This window comes from Cyrtonyx montezumae, unplaced genomic scaffold (assembly GCF_038088225.1).
Source record: "Cyrtonyx montezumae isolate F1298 unplaced genomic scaffold, pur_monq_1.0 scaffold_19, whole genome shotgun sequence".
In the NCBI taxonomy this organism is placed as follows: Eukaryota; Metazoa; Chordata; class Aves; order Galliformes; family Odontophoridae; genus Cyrtonyx; species Cyrtonyx montezumae.
The window spans coordinates 3,446,064-3,461,417 of record NW_027071925.1 but is presented as its reverse complement, the minus strand read 5'-3'; the positions used below and the strand labels follow the sequence as shown (position 1 = coordinate 3,461,417).

The 15,354-nt window shown below is 48.4% G+C and overlaps 3 protein-coding genes across 8 annotated transcripts; 1 reads left to right on the top strand and 2 right to left on the bottom strand.

Moving 5' to 3' along the window:
- Window positions 1-730: 730 nt before the first annotated feature.
- JMJD6 (jumonji domain containing 6, arginine demethylase and lysine hydroxylase) lies at window positions 731-8,530 on the bottom strand. The gene is made up of 7 exons (XM_065735146.1): window positions 8,383-8,530; window positions 7,386-7,774; window positions 4,493-4,779; window positions 3,070-3,205; window positions 2,816-2,954; window positions 2,251-2,378; window positions 731-830 (listed from the first exon to the last, which is right to left on the bottom strand). The coding sequence occupies exons 1-7, from the start codon at window positions 8,509-8,511 to the stop codon at window positions 794-796; spliced, it is 1,245 nt and encodes a 414-aa protein (XP_065591218.1). The 5' UTR covers window positions 8,512-8,530; the 3' UTR covers window positions 731-793.
- Window positions 8,531-8,720: 190 nt separating this feature from the next.
- On the top strand, window positions 8,721-10,844 carry METTL23 (methyltransferase 23, arginine). 2 transcript variants are annotated; one of them, XM_065735142.1, is made up of 5 exons: window positions 8,906-9,007; window positions 9,081-9,185; window positions 9,553-9,790; window positions 10,116-10,200; window positions 10,508-10,844. In XM_065735142.1, exons 1-5 carry the CDS (start codon window positions 8,906-8,908, stop codon window positions 10,674-10,676), a joined length of 699 nt encoding a protein of 232 aa, XP_065591214.1. In that variant the 3' UTR covers window positions 10,677-10,844. The 2 variants fall into 2 exon arrangements, with proteins under 2 accessions (XP_065591213.1, XP_065591214.1); XM_065735141.1 differs by having other exon boundaries at window positions 8,721-9,185.
- On the bottom strand, window positions 10,662-15,130 carry SRSF2 (serine and arginine rich splicing factor 2). Of its 5 annotated transcripts, none has more exons than XR_010622136.1 (4): window positions 14,423-15,130; window positions 13,793-14,103; window positions 12,577-13,458; window positions 10,662-12,085 (listed from the first exon to the last, which is right to left on the bottom strand). XR_010622136.1 is itself a non-coding variant. In XM_065735144.1 (4 exons), the coding sequence occupies exons 2-3, from the start codon at window positions 14,782-14,784 to the stop codon at window positions 13,800-13,802; spliced, it is 666 nt and encodes a 221-aa protein (XP_065591216.1). In that variant the 5' UTR covers window positions 14,785-14,817; window positions 15,008-15,130; the 3' UTR covers window positions 10,662-13,458; window positions 13,793-13,799. The 5 variants fall into 5 exon arrangements, 3 of the variants coding, with proteins under 3 accessions (XP_065591216.1, XP_065591215.1, XP_065591217.1); XR_010622137.1 differs by having other exon boundaries at window positions 10,662-12,688; window positions 13,355-13,458; XM_065735144.1 differs by having other exon boundaries at window positions 10,662-13,458; window positions 14,423-14,817; window positions 15,008-15,130.
- Window positions 15,131-15,354: the final 224 nt, after the last annotated feature.

Below are 15,354 nucleotides of genomic sequence, written 5' to 3'. Positions count from 1 at the left end.
AGCCAGACTGTGTCAGCCGTTGCCCAGTGCTAAGCATCACACCTACACCTAAAGGAGTGTCTTTGCTGGCAAACGCTGACTTTTCCCCCATGTTTTTTTGCTGTGCAAGAAACTCCAGGATTCTCTGGCTCCATTGAGATTCCTATGGCAAGGTGCTAGTGCATCTTTGTTACTACGCAGAGCAGAAGTAAATGGATGGTGGCCGGTTAACATGATGCACTTCAGATGTGTACGAGTAGATTAAGACCACAAAAGATGCTTCAGGTAGGCAGTCACCTCCACTGGAGCTGCTTCAGTGCCTGCAGCACTCCCACCTCCACTGCCTGAAACTCTGGTGTGAGATCCACCGACGCTGCGCGGGGCCAGAAGGGCTGGTGTTCCTTTCCTCAAGTGTACAGGACAACATGTAAACATATGACAGTGTCAAAGCAAGGCAGGTTTCCAGGTTCACCTGCTGGTTTTAAAAAGTTCTTTAAAAACTGACCGTCGTCTTCCTCGCCCGTTACACAAAGCATTAAATACTTGGCATGTCTGTACCCAAAGATGGGTTATTAGTGCACTCACTCGGGGCGCAGAGGGGACAAAGCATTGCACAGGAATGGAGTTGGGGCATTCCCCTTTCAGTTAGTAAGGAGCCAACCTTCAACAGCACGTCATGAAGACTGATGTTTGGATTGAAGAGAAGCGACAAGAAGGGATTGTGAGGAGCAGGAGCAGGAGGGGCAGAGCAGAGCTGGCTGGCTGCTAACGGAGCTCTGGTCGGCAGCTGCCTCTGGGCGGGTGCTGTTATCAATCAGGGGTAACTGCGGCCTCCACAAGATTCCCTAATCCTGTCAAAATAAAACAAAAAGGAACAACTGCCTGTCATCAGCTGTAGCATTTCCCCTCACGCTGGAATACAAATCACAGCGTGCAGGCTAACTGTATGCTTATGCTTCCCATACTTTAAATGGAAGATTTGAGTCTTTCTATCAAGGAAACCCTTACACTGCTGGAGCCAAAATCCCATCCACCCTCAAAAAAAGGAGAGCAGCGAGTCCTGGACAGAGCTGGTTCTAGGCAAGGTGCTAGTTCTTGCAAAATCTGAAGTGCAAAGAACTGAAAAACACACAGGACTTTCAGATCTGCACACAGGGGCAGTGTTTTTTAGTTTCTTTTCTCACAGGGTCTGTGGTAGTTTGCTGTTTCCTGCTGCTTGGTGCCTGTGTGAAGGCACAGCTGGCTGCTGAAAGAGTACTGGACAGCACCTCAACCAACTGCTGCCAGCAGGAGAGCAGTGTGTCACAGCAGGTCAGCAGCAATGGGTACAGCAGCAAGCAGGCCTTCAGGCAGCACCCCAATGAGCTCAGGTGTAACACTGGATACAGAACAGATATTTGGACTTCCACAGGTAAATGACCATTGCACACCTTCTTCAGCAGGTCACACAAAGTCACCACAGCCCTCACACCCCCACCAAACCTGGAGCATCCAACAGCTCAGTGAAGGAACTACACAGCTAATACAGCAGTGCTGGTTTACCAAACCATGAGGAATCTGCTTAAAAAAATCTAGCAGGCTGCTCTCATATGAGAAAAACAGTCTTCATTTAGCAAAAACCTGTTTGTTCACCCCTGCAGCATCACCTCCCAGTGACTTTCTGTTTATACCCTAACATGGAAATTCTCTGCAGTTGTTAATTTTATCTCAAACAACGTATGTTCTTGGTTCTGCAGTGTTAACACTCTCTCCATCCAGCTTGACCAGTTTGTATTATTATTTTTTTAAATAAGTAAACACAGACAGGTATCTTAGATTTTGGTTGAATGTTGCCTTTAACAGATGAAGCAGTGGGCCACACTGAAGTAATCCAGACAATGATAAGGGAAAATGCACAACTGCTTGTAGGTTTTGTTTGGACCATACATCCCAATCTGAGTCTGGCCTGACCACTCCTCATCTCTGACTGCTCACTTCTTACCTGTGCTCTCTAAAGAGCACAGTTAAAATATTCTACCTCTCCCATTAAAAATATATATATTTATATCTTCTCTATTAAAAAACAGAACTAGAAAAGTAATAAAACTTTATTTATGTTTTAAATATCACCAATCTTAGTTTGCAGTTTAGAGGATTAAAACCACTGGCCGACTGCTTCGTATTCTGTACAGAATTACACTCTCCACCCCTCTATCCTGAGGAACTGCCCTATTTCAGCTCTGCCTCGTATTGTCTTCTTGTCTTAATGAGAAGCAGTTGCCATCAGGTCACCTGGAGGAGCTGCGCTCTTTGCTCACGCAGTCATCTTGGGATGTGGTATCACCATTACCCATCATGCTGCACGTCCTCCTCTTTTTCCTCCTGTGCATCATCCCCTCGGTCTCGGAGCCGGAGTCGCACTGAACCATGGAGAGATGAAACCAAAATTCAGAGAAACCTAGAACACTGTTTGTGCTCGTGGAGCTCACCACAAGAGCTGCCTCAGGATTCTGAACAATCACAGTTCAAAGCCCAGCTCAGATTGATTTAAAATGGATTTCATGTGTTTACGTGATCAAAACCCAGCAAGATTTTAAGATTCAGTCGCTGCCTACAGTAGGATTGTGGCAAGACAAGTGATGTGCTCATTTTGGCTCCTAAAAGGATCCAGATTTTGGTTTTTGTTTTTTTTTTTTTTAAGGGCAGGCAGCACTTCCTGAAGTGCTTACACCACATCAGGCACTTAGAGAAGTGCCATACTGTGACTGTTCCTACTCCCAACCTCACTCCCCATCCCCACTTGAAAAGCACAGAACATGGATTACCAACTAGAGTAAAAACCAAGAAAATACATTACCTCTGAATCAGAGTCAGAGGAGCTAGAGCTTGAGGAACTGGAAGAATCACTAGAGCTATCAGAAGCAATACCAGTAGATTCCTGTAGATCAACCGAATCAGCCAGTGCTGCCAAGTCAGGATGCTCCTGCTTTAAGATCCTAAATACAGTTCAGATTTCAGTATTAGTCTTTGAATAGCAGCACTATACATAACCAAATGGTTTTGTTTTAGTACTTTCTATAGGTAACACAAAAAGGTTACTAAAACTCTTACCTGTACCACTTCCGTGACAGTTTGGGTCTCCCTCTCACTGTCTTGTGCCACACCACGGGGAAGTTGGTACAGCTGGCAAAGTTCTGTGTGATGGCAATGGTGGTGTCCAGGTTGAGAACGACGTGCCACCAGCCACCTACAAACACAGCACCCGTGACCACAGCTGCAAGCACATTCAAGAACTGCCACGCATCTTTGTCCCAGAGCAGAGGTGGAAACCAGACCTTGTCTCCCGAGCCCAGGTGAGCCTGCCACCAGATCTTCTTTCCTCAGTCTTATTTCAGAGTTCATTCCACTCCTCTGCAGGCTCTCGTTACAGATGGCTGCACAATGCTCTGGCCGAATTATTCAGCTCATGAGCAGTACTGAAGATCTGAGCTGACAGCAACACGCTGGCTACTGACAGCATATCTAATAGCAAGAGCCATTGTAACCCGGGCTGCACAGAGACCCTCTCTGTCAAGCTGGAGAACACTTTCCACGCTGAATTAGCAAGGTTCTTGTGATTACAGATTACAGACCTTTCATTTAAAAATAGATGCAGATAGTTTCCCTGCAAAGGCTAAGAATAGACACGATGTTCTGACCACCCACTCGGAACCTCAGAGAAAGACTAAGGAAGCAGTTTAATGGAAATCGACAGCTACAAAATCCTAACAGAGGGTACACTGAGGAGTCACCACTAAGTGCCAAGACAACCACAAAGCACTCCTCAGACATGAAATCAGCTGCACAGCAGAGACAAGCAACAAGGATGGGAGTTACGTGCTGAGATGCAAGATCCAGAGCTTCTAGGCACTGAGCTCACCCATGCTATCTTATCCACTGGCCACCTCAACTCCCCGTTACAGCGGGCACACGTTGCACAACCATTTCCTGATACAAGGATGCCATTCTTATCTTTCTTCAGCTTTTGATTTTGAGCATAGCCACAGAAAAGTGGGTGCAATGTGTCGGTGACTTTAAGTAGTTCTCATTCTCCAGCCAAGAAAAATCCACGTGCAGTCAGACTACCTAGGCTACAAAACCCACTGGTGAATACACTGTGGTGTATATAAACTCATTTGGGTCTGAGAGTTACTAATACCCAAATACTCAGCTTTATTTATTTATTTATTTAAAGCCTCGATGTTTTTATTTAATTTAGCTCAGGATCACATTCCTATGACTGTGCAACTCAAGACTCATTTGCTCTGCCATCCACACCACACACAATCCTATGCTACAGGTATGTCAGGACAGCCAGAAATAATGAAGCATCCCAAAGAAAGCCTCACAACACACAGCCCTTCTGGAACAGCTCAGAGTAGTTTCTTCTGTAAGAGATGAGCCCTAAGAAAACTGACACATTCTCTCTTCCTAAGACATGTTAAGAACACACTTCTCTCTGCCACATGTGCTTTCTGGAGAGATTTCTACATACCTGGTACAAAAACCGTCTCGCCCGGCTTCTGCAAGATTTCCAGGGGTTTGAATTCGGGGGGCCAGGTGGGAAGCTGTGTCCTCGGATATATGACGTTGAACCACGTGATAGCCTCATCCTGCTGGTTACCTCCCTCCTCCCGTGTCACTTTGATCAGCTCTCTGGGAGTGCTGGTGGGGAACAGGCACCAACGCTTGTGTCCCTGGACCAAGGCGTTCCACGCGCTGGTTCCCAAGGGGTCAATGTGAATTCCTGTCCCAGAACGAGGTGGGCCCATCACAAACCATCTGCACGGCAAGAAAAATCCCTTCAGGCACACAGCGAGCAAGTGGCTGCTTTCTCCTTTCTTCACACCCAGATCAATAGTTACAACTGTTCATTTGTCATACAGTCAGAAACCACGGCAGTCACCTCGATTCCTTCCTGTTTATCTTCATGAGATAGTTAGGCTGACACTACAGTGAATGATGTGATGTGGGTTTAACCTAAAAACCAACATGAACTGTGACAGGAAGGACTGTGAGCCAAGACAGCTTTTCAACATGAAATACAGCTAGGAAATATAAACAGTTCTCCAACAAAATACACACTGACCTCGAGGCTGAAGTGTTCCTATTTTTGCAGAGATGTTTATGAATGTGATAAAGTCACAAAGGTCTGCACTAGGGCTCTTACCATGCACGAGGATTCTCCTAATCCTCTCTTTTTCTAAAACTTGCTTCTTCTGAGTTCCATTTATGAGCACAGAACAACGAGGAGCAAACAAAAGGCAATACGAGGATGGAAGAGAGTGAAGTTATGCAACCCCAGCTTCCTTCTATGCCTTCTGTTGGTTTACAACAGGCTTTTTATTCCAACATTTCACTAGCTGGGGATTATTCTCTGCTCAAGATTTGGTGGGTATATTCTCACTCCCAATTTGGAAAGCTTATCTCTCCTGGTGGAGAAGTTTAGCTGCTACAGCTGTTTAAACACAGCAGCACAAGAGCACTACAACACCAATTACTACACACTGAATCAGGTGGCTTACTGCCACAGGGCAAAAGGGAAAAAACAAACAAACTATCTGTTTAGATGGAAGAAACTGAAGCACCATGAGAGCCTTCCTCCACCGAGGTCCCGCTGCCACGTGGCTGACAGGCACGAGATGCCCAGCAAGAGGAGTTCAGGGGGTGACAGGATATCACAAGTCACAAACTCTCCATCTCCCCTTCCCAACACAGGTGCAAACTGGTTTCCAAGCACTGCTTGCTAGCACCAGTGACAGCACTTCCCATTTTATCAACTTGTGCACTTCCTACTCTGTGAAGCAGCCACAAGAAAACAAGATGTGCATATCCTCATTGTACCATTAGGAAGCACAGCTCCTGGCTGAATTTCCAGTGAAGCTATTAAACTACTGAATGCTATCCAACCACGTTTGCACTGAGATGAAAGCACCAGGAGGTATCAGCTGTGCCCTTTCACATCACTCATCTCTGAGAACAGCCTCAAACAAATGCACTCTTTCCAGAAAGAAGTGCAAGAACACTTATGATCACAAGCAAAGAGTTCACATGCCTGTGGGCGTGGAGGGTGCAGGGGAAAGAAGAATCAGTGTGAGTCACAGCTAGATTATCTAGTTTACTTCTAACTTCGATAAAGGATTCCTGGTTCTGACAGTGCATTTCAGTTACTACTGGAGACTCACACACACTGTGCTTTTGCATTTGATCACAGCACTGGGAGTTCTTCTTAGAAGTTAATGATAAAAAGTTTCTGCTACAACTTAGTAAAAATACCCTGAAAAACACAACTGAGCTATTATTCCTCACTACCTTATTCAATATTTGTCCTATCTCATTAAAAAACAAACAAACAAAAAAAAAACACATCAGAGCTTCACATCACTCAAAGGGCAAGTCATTCTCCAGCAATTACCAAGTGGCTGTAAAGACTTTAATTACATGTTATTCTCCTAGCACTAGAAAGCATTGTATTAATGCAAACAGAAGTTACTTCTGTACCTGGAAGCCAATGTACAAGGTTGCATTTCATTTCAGGGATCAAATGTAATTTCCATCTACTTCAAATCAGATGAGAAAAAAAAATAACATGCGATATCATCATCACCTGAAGGGAGCTAAGAAGTAGTCTCCACACTTCACAGTAACCTGGTTTAAGATCTTTATCTTATTAGGACTAATTCATAATTAAATGCAACTCCATACTGTACATAAACCAGCAAAACTCAAGTGCAAATCTTGAGGCATTTGGAATCTGAAGGCCAGAAGGCACTTCACACACAGCAGGAAATTACCCTTCGTAGCTTTGAAGCACTTGGCATTTATTTAAAACACAGAAGAAAAATCAAAACACAAACTGGTAACTACACTGGTGACAGAATGAGAAATACTGATGCACAAACCCGCTCTTCCCTTCTGCATTAAAGTTTCATATGCATTTCAGAATAGCTAACACAAAAGTACCACTTTGTTTTATACAAAGCAATTTCATTTTGGAATAACCAACACTTCAAATACCTGAAAACTGATTGCAGTGAGAGCAGGGTTGGACTCTTCTCACTCGTGACAGGACAAAGGGAAACGGCCTTGAGTTGCACCAGTAAGGCTTAGGTTGGGTATCAGGGAAAATGTATTTACTGAAAGGGCTGTTAAGCACTGGAACAGGTTCCCCAGGGAGGTGGCTGAGTAACCACCCCTGAATGTATTTAAAAACTGTCAGGATGTGGTGCTCAGGGACACGATTTAGCAGTAGGTTATTAAGAGTCAGGGTAGTATGGTTTGGCTGCGGTTGGACTTGATGGTCTTGAAGGCCTCTTCCAACCTGAGCTATTCTAAGATCCTGTAACACAGAAAATACCTTGTTTTAGGCTGCTGCCATTGTACTGTACCTGTAAGGCGGCCTTCGTTTCTCCCCTGCGTACTGAAACAGATCATCAGTGAAGAACTTGGGTACTTTGTAGTCCTCCAGGAGTTTCCTGCGCTTGGGATGCTCTCCATAACTGCTGTCAAATATGTACAGCGGGCTGTCATCACGCGTGGTTTCCATGTACTCAATGTAGTACTTCATCTTCATCTTCACAGAATAACCATCATTGTCCTCCCCGCATTTGAACTTCTGGTTCCTGTACTTGCGTTTCAGCCGTTCCAGAGTCCACTTCTCCTGGGCAGACCAGCCCACCTGGGCGTTGAGCAGGACTACGGGCTTATATGGCTTTTCGTAACGCTCAACAAACTCCTCCACTGTCAGCTGCAGCGCATCTGCCCTCTCCACATTATCCTGTGAGACCAAGAGGGGAACGCAGAGCAGATATTAGGCCAAGCATCCCAAAGCTGTGCTCTGATCCAGAGCAGAGGCACTCCAAACTCAGGCATCACTCCATACACCACGAGGGTATCACACCGTCTGCGTGTTATTTTAAGCTCCCTGAGGCTGCAGCCCTACTTCTAGTGCCCAGCAGCCACACAGCCCGGCTCAGGCTGCGTTTGGCACCGTCCCCAGCATGGCGAGGACACACACCCCCCATACCCCCAGCTGCAACGCTCCTTTGGGTCCCTCAGCGCCCTGGGAAGTTTTCAAGGGGTGTCCCCTCCCCACTCCCCCTCTCTCGCGGGGTTTCACGCCAGCACCCCTCCGAGGTGAAATCGGCCTCGGCCCCACTCCCCACAGGACGCCTCCCCCACATCCCTCAGGCCTCCCCCCACTGTGCCCCCCTCCCCCACATCCCTCAGGCCTCCCCCCACTGTGCCCCCCTCCCCCCTCAGGCCTCCCCCGTTCCTCAGTCCCCCGCCCCCCTCACAACCCCCAATTCCCCTCAGTCCACCCCCACTCCTTATAACCCCCTATAGGGCCGCCCCATTCCCCTCAGCCCCCCCCTCGGGCCGCACCTTGCAGGCAGCGGGGCTGAGCGGGAAGGTCTCGCAGTAGTTGTGGCGGGTCCAGTCCAGCGAGTCCTTCAGCTCGGGCCGGGCGCTGCGCTTCGCCTCCCGGATCCGCTTTTTGCTCTTGTGATTCATGGCGGCACCCTCAGGCCCCGCTGCGCCCGACCCACGGCCGCGCTGCCCGTCCCCACCGCACCTTCGAGAAATTTCACCCCCTTGCCGCCGCCGCCGCCGAGGCCCCGCCCCCGCCGCGCTCCTATTGGCACTCCGCCCGGGCGCCTTCCGCCGCGCTGCGCCCGATCCACGGCGCTGATTGGACGAAGCGGGGAAGCGGCGCGGCCGCCATGTTGGGAAGGGCGGTGCGGCGGCCTGCGGGGACCCGGCGGGGATGCGGCGTGAGGCACCGAGCGGAGCCCGGGCGGCCCCGCGGCGCTCTGCGTGACGTCACCCCAGGAGAAAGCTCTGATTGGCCGTCTGGGCCTGGCGCCACACGTTGCCGCCTGTGGTTGGCCGCCTGCGAGGCGCGGGCATGGGGGAGCCGCGGCGGCGGCGCGCTGTACGGCGGTACCGCTTCGTGGGGGACCCGGAGGGAGGAGCGGAGCGCGCGGTGCTGGCGCTGCGGGTCCCCGAGGTACGGCCCCGGGGGGTGGGCGGGCAGGGAGCGTCTGTGCACGGAGCCGCAGCGGCACGCCCGTGTGTTTCAGGTGCTGGACCCGCAGTATGGCATGTACGCGTGGCCCTGCGCCCGGGTGCTGGCTCAGTACGTGTGGTTTCATAGGAGAACCCTGCCCGGCCGCAGAGTGCTGGAGGTAATGTGCTTCCTTCTCACTGTCACAGTCATCTCATAGCTCTGCATCACGTTTCAGCCCTTCTCGTTTCGGTGCAGCTTGGGTAGAGGTAGCAGAGAGCTGCAGGCTCACGCGAACGCACATCTTGCAGTAAAACACAGGTTGCGGTTCACGCACCACTTCTGCTCCAGGGTCCCACCAGAACGGAGAAGCCCTCATAGCACCAGCCCTGCTCCGCTAAGTTCAGACACCTGCATTCCTAACGCAGCCTTCCCTGGAGGAACTACCTCCACCCAACGGCAGGGCGCGTCCTCCCCGAGCCGCGGCTCTCGCTGTGCCCACGCGGTATCCTTGCCCTCTGCATCACTGCCTCCTTCTGTCGTTTCAGATCGGTGCAGGTGTGAGCCTGCCCGGAATAGCAGCTGCCAAGTGCGGCGCTCAGGTGATGCTGTCGGACAGCGAGGAGCTGCCCCAGTGCCTGGCACTGGCCCAGGAGAGCTGCTTGATGAACCACCTCCCCCATGTACCCGTTGTAGGCATCACCTGGGGTCAGATGTCTCCACAGTTGCTCTCTCTTGCTCCTGTAGACATAATTCTAGGATCTGACGTCTTCTTTGACCCGAAAGGTATGTGAAATCCTTCAGGTACCTCTGACTTGAGACAAACTGCAAACACTCAGTGTACCGATGCAGTTAAGAAAAAAGAACTCTTTTATAGTGATAGATCCTGAGCTTTATCCTGGCTGTAATTCTAGCTACCATGTTAATACACTGGAGGATAAGTGAATGGGAAGTGGAGCAATTAACTAATTGCTTAAGGCCACACTTTCAAGTCTCTCCCACAGACGCAGCCAGCACTGATTTTCAAGAGCCATTTCATAGAAGCAGGAATATAGCGAAGTATTTAGAACCTAGAACTAACCGCTGCTCACAGCTCCCCTCAACTTCACAGACTTTGAAGATATTTTAACTACAATTTACTTCTTGCTGGAGAAGAACCCACATGCTCAGTTCTGGACTACTTACCAAGTCCGAAGGTAAATTTTTTCACACATTTAAGACTCTTTGAGTTCTGTTTGTTCATATTTAAGAACATTAACTTCTCAGACACAAATGTACTGATTCCAAAGCTCCTCTCAAGGTGGTGAAGCAGGCTGACAGCAGCCAATAATCCCTAGGAATATCGGACTAGAACAGGTAGCCACAAGTGTGTTGTAGACTAGAGAACTGTTACAAACTCAGCGTTGCAGAATGTTGTATGTGAGTTCATTGAGTCTCTGCTCAGTCACTGCGTAAGTTACAAACCTGGATCGTATTTTATGCTGATGTGTTTCTTCCCCTCAGTGCTGACTGGTCTATCGAGGCTTTGCTCTACAAATGGAAACTGAAGAGCATCCACATCCCATTACATTCGTTCAGTGCAGACAGAGAGCACTTGGGCAGCTCTTCTCTACCCAGCAGACATACAATTGAAATGATGATCATCTCACTAGCGAGGTCAGATGGTACTTAAGTTTATTCCACTTGTTGGTTCTGTTACAAGATTATACTTTTAGCATGGATCTGCAGGAAACAGTCTGATTTACAGCAAACCTCATGCGAATGCTTTGGAAAAAGCAGATCCCCACAGCAGTACTTCTTTAGACATGCACTGTAAAAATAAAGCTGTTTGTTTGTATAACTATGGCTTTTGAGAGATTTGTTCTCCTTCCCAAAGACCAAGTTATGCTTCAGACTCATTTACAGGATGTAAGCCACTACACAACATAGCTTAACAACCTGACAGTCTACAAGATCCAACTTAAATTCACAACTTCAGCTATTAAGAAAAGTTAACCACACTCTTTCAAGATAAAATATCCCTTAAGATTGGTTTCCTAGGACTGAAGCTCCTTCCTTAAGATTCTTACACAAAATCCAGCCCCTGGAATTGAATCTATATTGACTGCTGCTAGACAAGCAGTACTGGAACACAGAAACTCCTCAGTTTGTAGAAAAGCACTTTTAATCCCTGGTCAAGCCAGACTGCAAGTATTCAGATGTTTCCATTTCCATTTAACATACATGCATAAAGTTAACAAGGCATTACAATAACCCTTGACATGTGATGACTGACATTACAATCCATTTGGTATAAAAAAAAATATAATCAGAGAAGAATGATCACTAAGAGGAGCTACCATCAAGCAGCAGCCTGTTGAGTCAAGACAAGCACACAGCAAATGCAATTAGTACTGCTCAGTGTGTATCCTCCATAACAACATCCAACAGATCCAGTTTTGTGTTCAGTCTGCTCTGCAATACCACTCATACAGCACTTGGGTTAGTCACAATACCAGCAAGTCTGCCCATAGTAATTTAAAAGCAACCCCAGTGGATAAAATCAAGCAGCAGTAGAATGCATTCTGTTACTATATAGAAGTTAAACATTGACAGTATAATTGCAGAAATCTTTTCAAGCTAAAAATAAGCTGACTCAGACATTAAGTTGAGAAAAGTTAACACAGAAAAATGTTTAATATTAACTACAGAGACAGTGGGTATAGTACAAGATGTCTTAAGCAAAAGATACACCAATCAGTACTTACAGAGGAATGAACCATTTCTTTCTTAACATTACATGTCTCAAATATAAGTTCATATATGCATGTTGGCAAGATTTACCATTCTGGAAAAAATAAGGTGTGTATACCATCAGCTAGATGTGCTCACTGTATGCTCCGTTATTTTTATGCAAGGCCCGGGTGATTGGAAGTGCAGTTGTCAGGCATTTTAATTAACTGGACAGCCATTTGTTTCTGCACGACAAGGCATCGTTACACAGGAGCAATCAGGAGAAAACAGGAAACAGCCAAGCACTCTGCACTGCAACACGCCACCTTAACAGCTAACCAGCATTACTCAACTGCTACACAACTGCGCCTAGTGCACAAAAATACATAAGAGAAGAGATTAGAATTGAGTCTGATAAAAACAATCCTTTCAAATATCAACTGTCACCTGAAAAGATTTCTACCAATTTGAAGATACTATCCGAATTCAACGTAAAAAAAGCATTTACAGTAAATTTCGAATTGAAGCTCTTCAGAATTTTATTTAAGGAATGAAGACAAAATTGAGAATACTTTCTGACAGTTAGCTACTCAGCATATAAGAGCTGCGCACTTCCTCAGTATGAAACTTGAGGCAGCAAGTTACCATCCGTTTAATTTCAAATGAAAGTCAGCACTATATAAACAGAAATGAAGTTTTACCTCAATTATCCAAGCCAATAATGAAATCGGTAGTCGTTCACTTCACTAAATTACAAGAAATTTGAATAACAGCAACAAAATGGCACATAAAATGTAAAACCTGCCACTTGAGGCGCAACTTAAACAAGTAAAAAGTTAGACAAAATGGTACAAAATAACCTTTTCAACAGCTGGTTGCTCGTGCCAGGGGTCTCTCCAAGGGACTGTAGACTCAAGCGATCCTTTCCCCCCAAAGGCGTCCTTTATGTAGGCTCTCATTTATCTGATGCATCTAGATTTGAAGAAAGAAAAACTCAGCTAGGTTTCTATCTCATCTCCTCTCTGCTGTGTGGATGACTTCAGGTATACTTCTAGTTGTGTTTCAACTGGCTTTGCCTAATTTCTTACAAGTTTTGGGCTTTACCATGGTGTTCCACCTCCCCCCATGTGTTGCTTTAATTCAGAGGCCAAATGTAAGGTTCTGTGAAAGTATGCTTTTCAAACAACAAATAAACACCAGGCTGTCCATCAAAGCACTTTTAACTTGAACTCAGCCTGTTTGATTGATTGCAAAATCAATTATCAAAAGTTAAATAAAAGTTATAAAACTAAACCTCTCGTTAAAGACTTAACTAAACTAATTAACATTCAAAACGAAGTGTCACTAGTTCTGCTACAATTATCTGACTTCAGAGCTAGCTTAGGCCCTTTCCTTTTAAAAAAGAGGACCAAACAGTTTGAATGGGTTAAAGACACACTATCCTTTCCCCACCCAGTGTTATCCTCAGGAGCCTCTCCAAGTTGAAAACTTGAGGAAAAACTAGTTTCCGTTGTTTTTTGCATTGCCACGAATTTGCCACTTTGCTACAACAGTTACCTCCAGTCAGTACAACGGCCACTGAACCGATCTTCCATTCCGTTATAAAGGATAGTGTATCTTTAACATTTAAAGACAAACCTGCTCCAATACACGCCCACAGAAACTGGTCCCTGGAGGATCAGCCAAATCAGTTAAAATCTGCAATACTGGCCAATATTCTTTTAGCAAACAGGAGACCGCAGCTTTAAAGGGGAAAACGCAGATGTTGGATAAATACAGTAAGAAATAGTCATTTTCATCATAGGTTGTGTCTCATACAATATTTTATCAAAACCAAGCCATTAATCCCTCAACAAAACATGAAAAATTTCTGTGCAGAAAGCCCTACGGTATTAATTTCCCTAAACCAATAACCAAAAAGCACTGCTCAAGAAAAACAAACAAACAAACAACTAACAACGTGCCCCACTAGGATCCACTCAGTTCGAGCTATTACAACTAAGAAGTACCCAAACACCCCACTTAAGTGCTACAATAAAGTAACATGCAAGGTGCACTGATCCCGAGGTACATTACCATTTTCCTAGGAGGACACAGCTCCTTCCTCTTCTGGAGACTTAGGAGGGCTCTTAGACCTGGATCTGGAGTTGGATTCCCTCTTTGAAGTGGGCGGAGGGCTCCTAGATCGGGACCGAGATCTTGACCTGGACCGAGATCTGGAGACAGACGACGACTTAGACTTGGATCTCCTGGCGGATCTGGACTTCGAGGTGGAGCGAGACCGGGAGCGCGTGCGAGAGCGCGATTTGGAGCGGCTGTAGCGAGATCGGCTGCGGGACCGAGAGCGGCTCCTGCTTCTCGATCGGCTGCGGCGGCGTCTCCTAGGGCTAAAAACATAAGAGCCGGATTAAATAAAAGCGCTACAAGGGTTACACAGGCGGCACAACAATCCACGCTACTACTCCGGGACAGGGCGGGCATAACGGGCCCCACGTGGACGAGAAAGTGAGCGTTCAGAGGGCGCCATTGTTCAGAGCGAGTGGCCGGGGGCTAGGGCTGCTGCGGGGCCGCCTCCCGCAGCCAGACAGCTCCACGTGTTTCCGCGGCTCCCTCCCCACCCGGAAACTCCCTCGGAAAGGAAACAAGAGCCAAGTGGCTGCGGCGTGCGAACGGAGTCCGACTCCCTCGTCCTCTCCTGACGCTCACCTGCGGCTGCGGCGGCCGTAACCGCTGCTCCCGTAGCGGCGGGGCGGAGGGCCGCGGCGGCTATGGTGCGAGTCCGGAGGGCGGCCGTAACGGGCCATCTGCACGCGGAGCTCGCGGCCATCCAGCACGGCCCCGTCCATGGCGTCCATGGCGTCCTCGGCGTCGCGTTTGTCGTGGAAACGGACGAAAGCGAAGCCGCGGCTCTCCTTGGTGTAGCGATCCCGGGGGATGTAGACGTCGCCCACGCGGCCGTACTTCTCGAAAACCCTCCGGAGAGTGTCCGGGGACGTCCGGTAGGTCAGGTTGTCCACCTTGAGGGACGTCATGCCCTCCACGTCTGGCGGAGGGCGCCCGTAGCTCATGGCGGGCGGTAGCCCCCCAAGGGGCGGCGGCGGCTGAGGAGAAGAAACCCGAGGGAAGGGAGGAGAATTTGGAGGCGGCGCGGCCCGGAGCGGGAAGCGCCTCACACGGGAGGAGGAGCGCCGGAGCGGCGGCCGCGCAGAGTCCAGAAAGGAGAAGAACTACAGGGCATAAGGAAAAGCCTTACGGTCCTCGGCGGGGAGGAGGGAAGGAGCGGGCACCCACCTTCGGGCTCTGAGAAAAGGACGAGGCCCAAGGCCGCAACGGAGACGCAGCGCCGGGACCGCCCGACCTGCCCGCGGCCGCGAGGAAATGAGCGGGGCGCCGCCCGCGCGCGCCTACTTAACGCCACAAAATGGCCGCTGCTGCCCCGGAAACGAAAGCGCCGCTGGCGCGCGCGGTGCGGCTCGGGGGGAGCGGACCGGAAGCGGCGGCGCAGCTTTTAGCTCAGCTGCTTCTTGTTAATTCCGGACCGCGGTTCCCGGTGCCGGCCCGGGGGGAGCGGGGAAAATAGATCTCTAAATTAACGGCTCGCACACGTTTAGATGTGGCCGTTGAGGCGGCTCTGCGGT

Coding starts and splice junctions, on each gene's coding strand:
- METTL23 (XM_065735141.1), top strand. CDS start 8,721: ATGTTGGGAAGGGCGGTGCGGCGGCCTGCGGGGACCCGGCGGGGATGC. Junction 9,186..9,552: donor CCGGCCGCAGAGTGCTGGAG/GTAATGTGCTTC, acceptor CTGTCGTTTCAG/ATCGGTGCAGGTGTGAGCCT. Junction 10,201..10,507: donor ACTACTTACCAAGTCCGAAG/GTAAATTTTTTC, acceptor TCTTCCCCTCAG/TGCTGACTGGTCTATCGAGG.
- JMJD6 (XM_065735146.1), bottom strand. CDS start 8,511: ATGAATCACAAGAGCAAAAAGCGGATCCGGGAGGCGAAGCGCAGCGCC. Junction 7,775..8,382: donor TCAGCCCCGCTGCCTGCAAG/GTGCGGCCCGAG, acceptor TTGGTCTCACAG/GATAATGTGGAGAGGGCAGA. Junction 2,379..2,815: donor CCTCTGACTCTGATTCAGAG/GTAATGTATTTT, acceptor TCCATGGTTCAG/TGCGACTCCGGCTCCGAGAC.
- SRSF2 (XM_065735143.1), bottom strand. CDS start 14,784: ATGAGCTACGGGCGCCCTCCGCCAGACGTGGAGGGCATGACGTCCCTC. Junction 14,104..14,422: donor TACGGCCGCCGCAGCCGCAG/GTGAGCGTCAGG, acceptor TTATGTTTTTAG/CCCTAGGAGACGCCGCCGCA.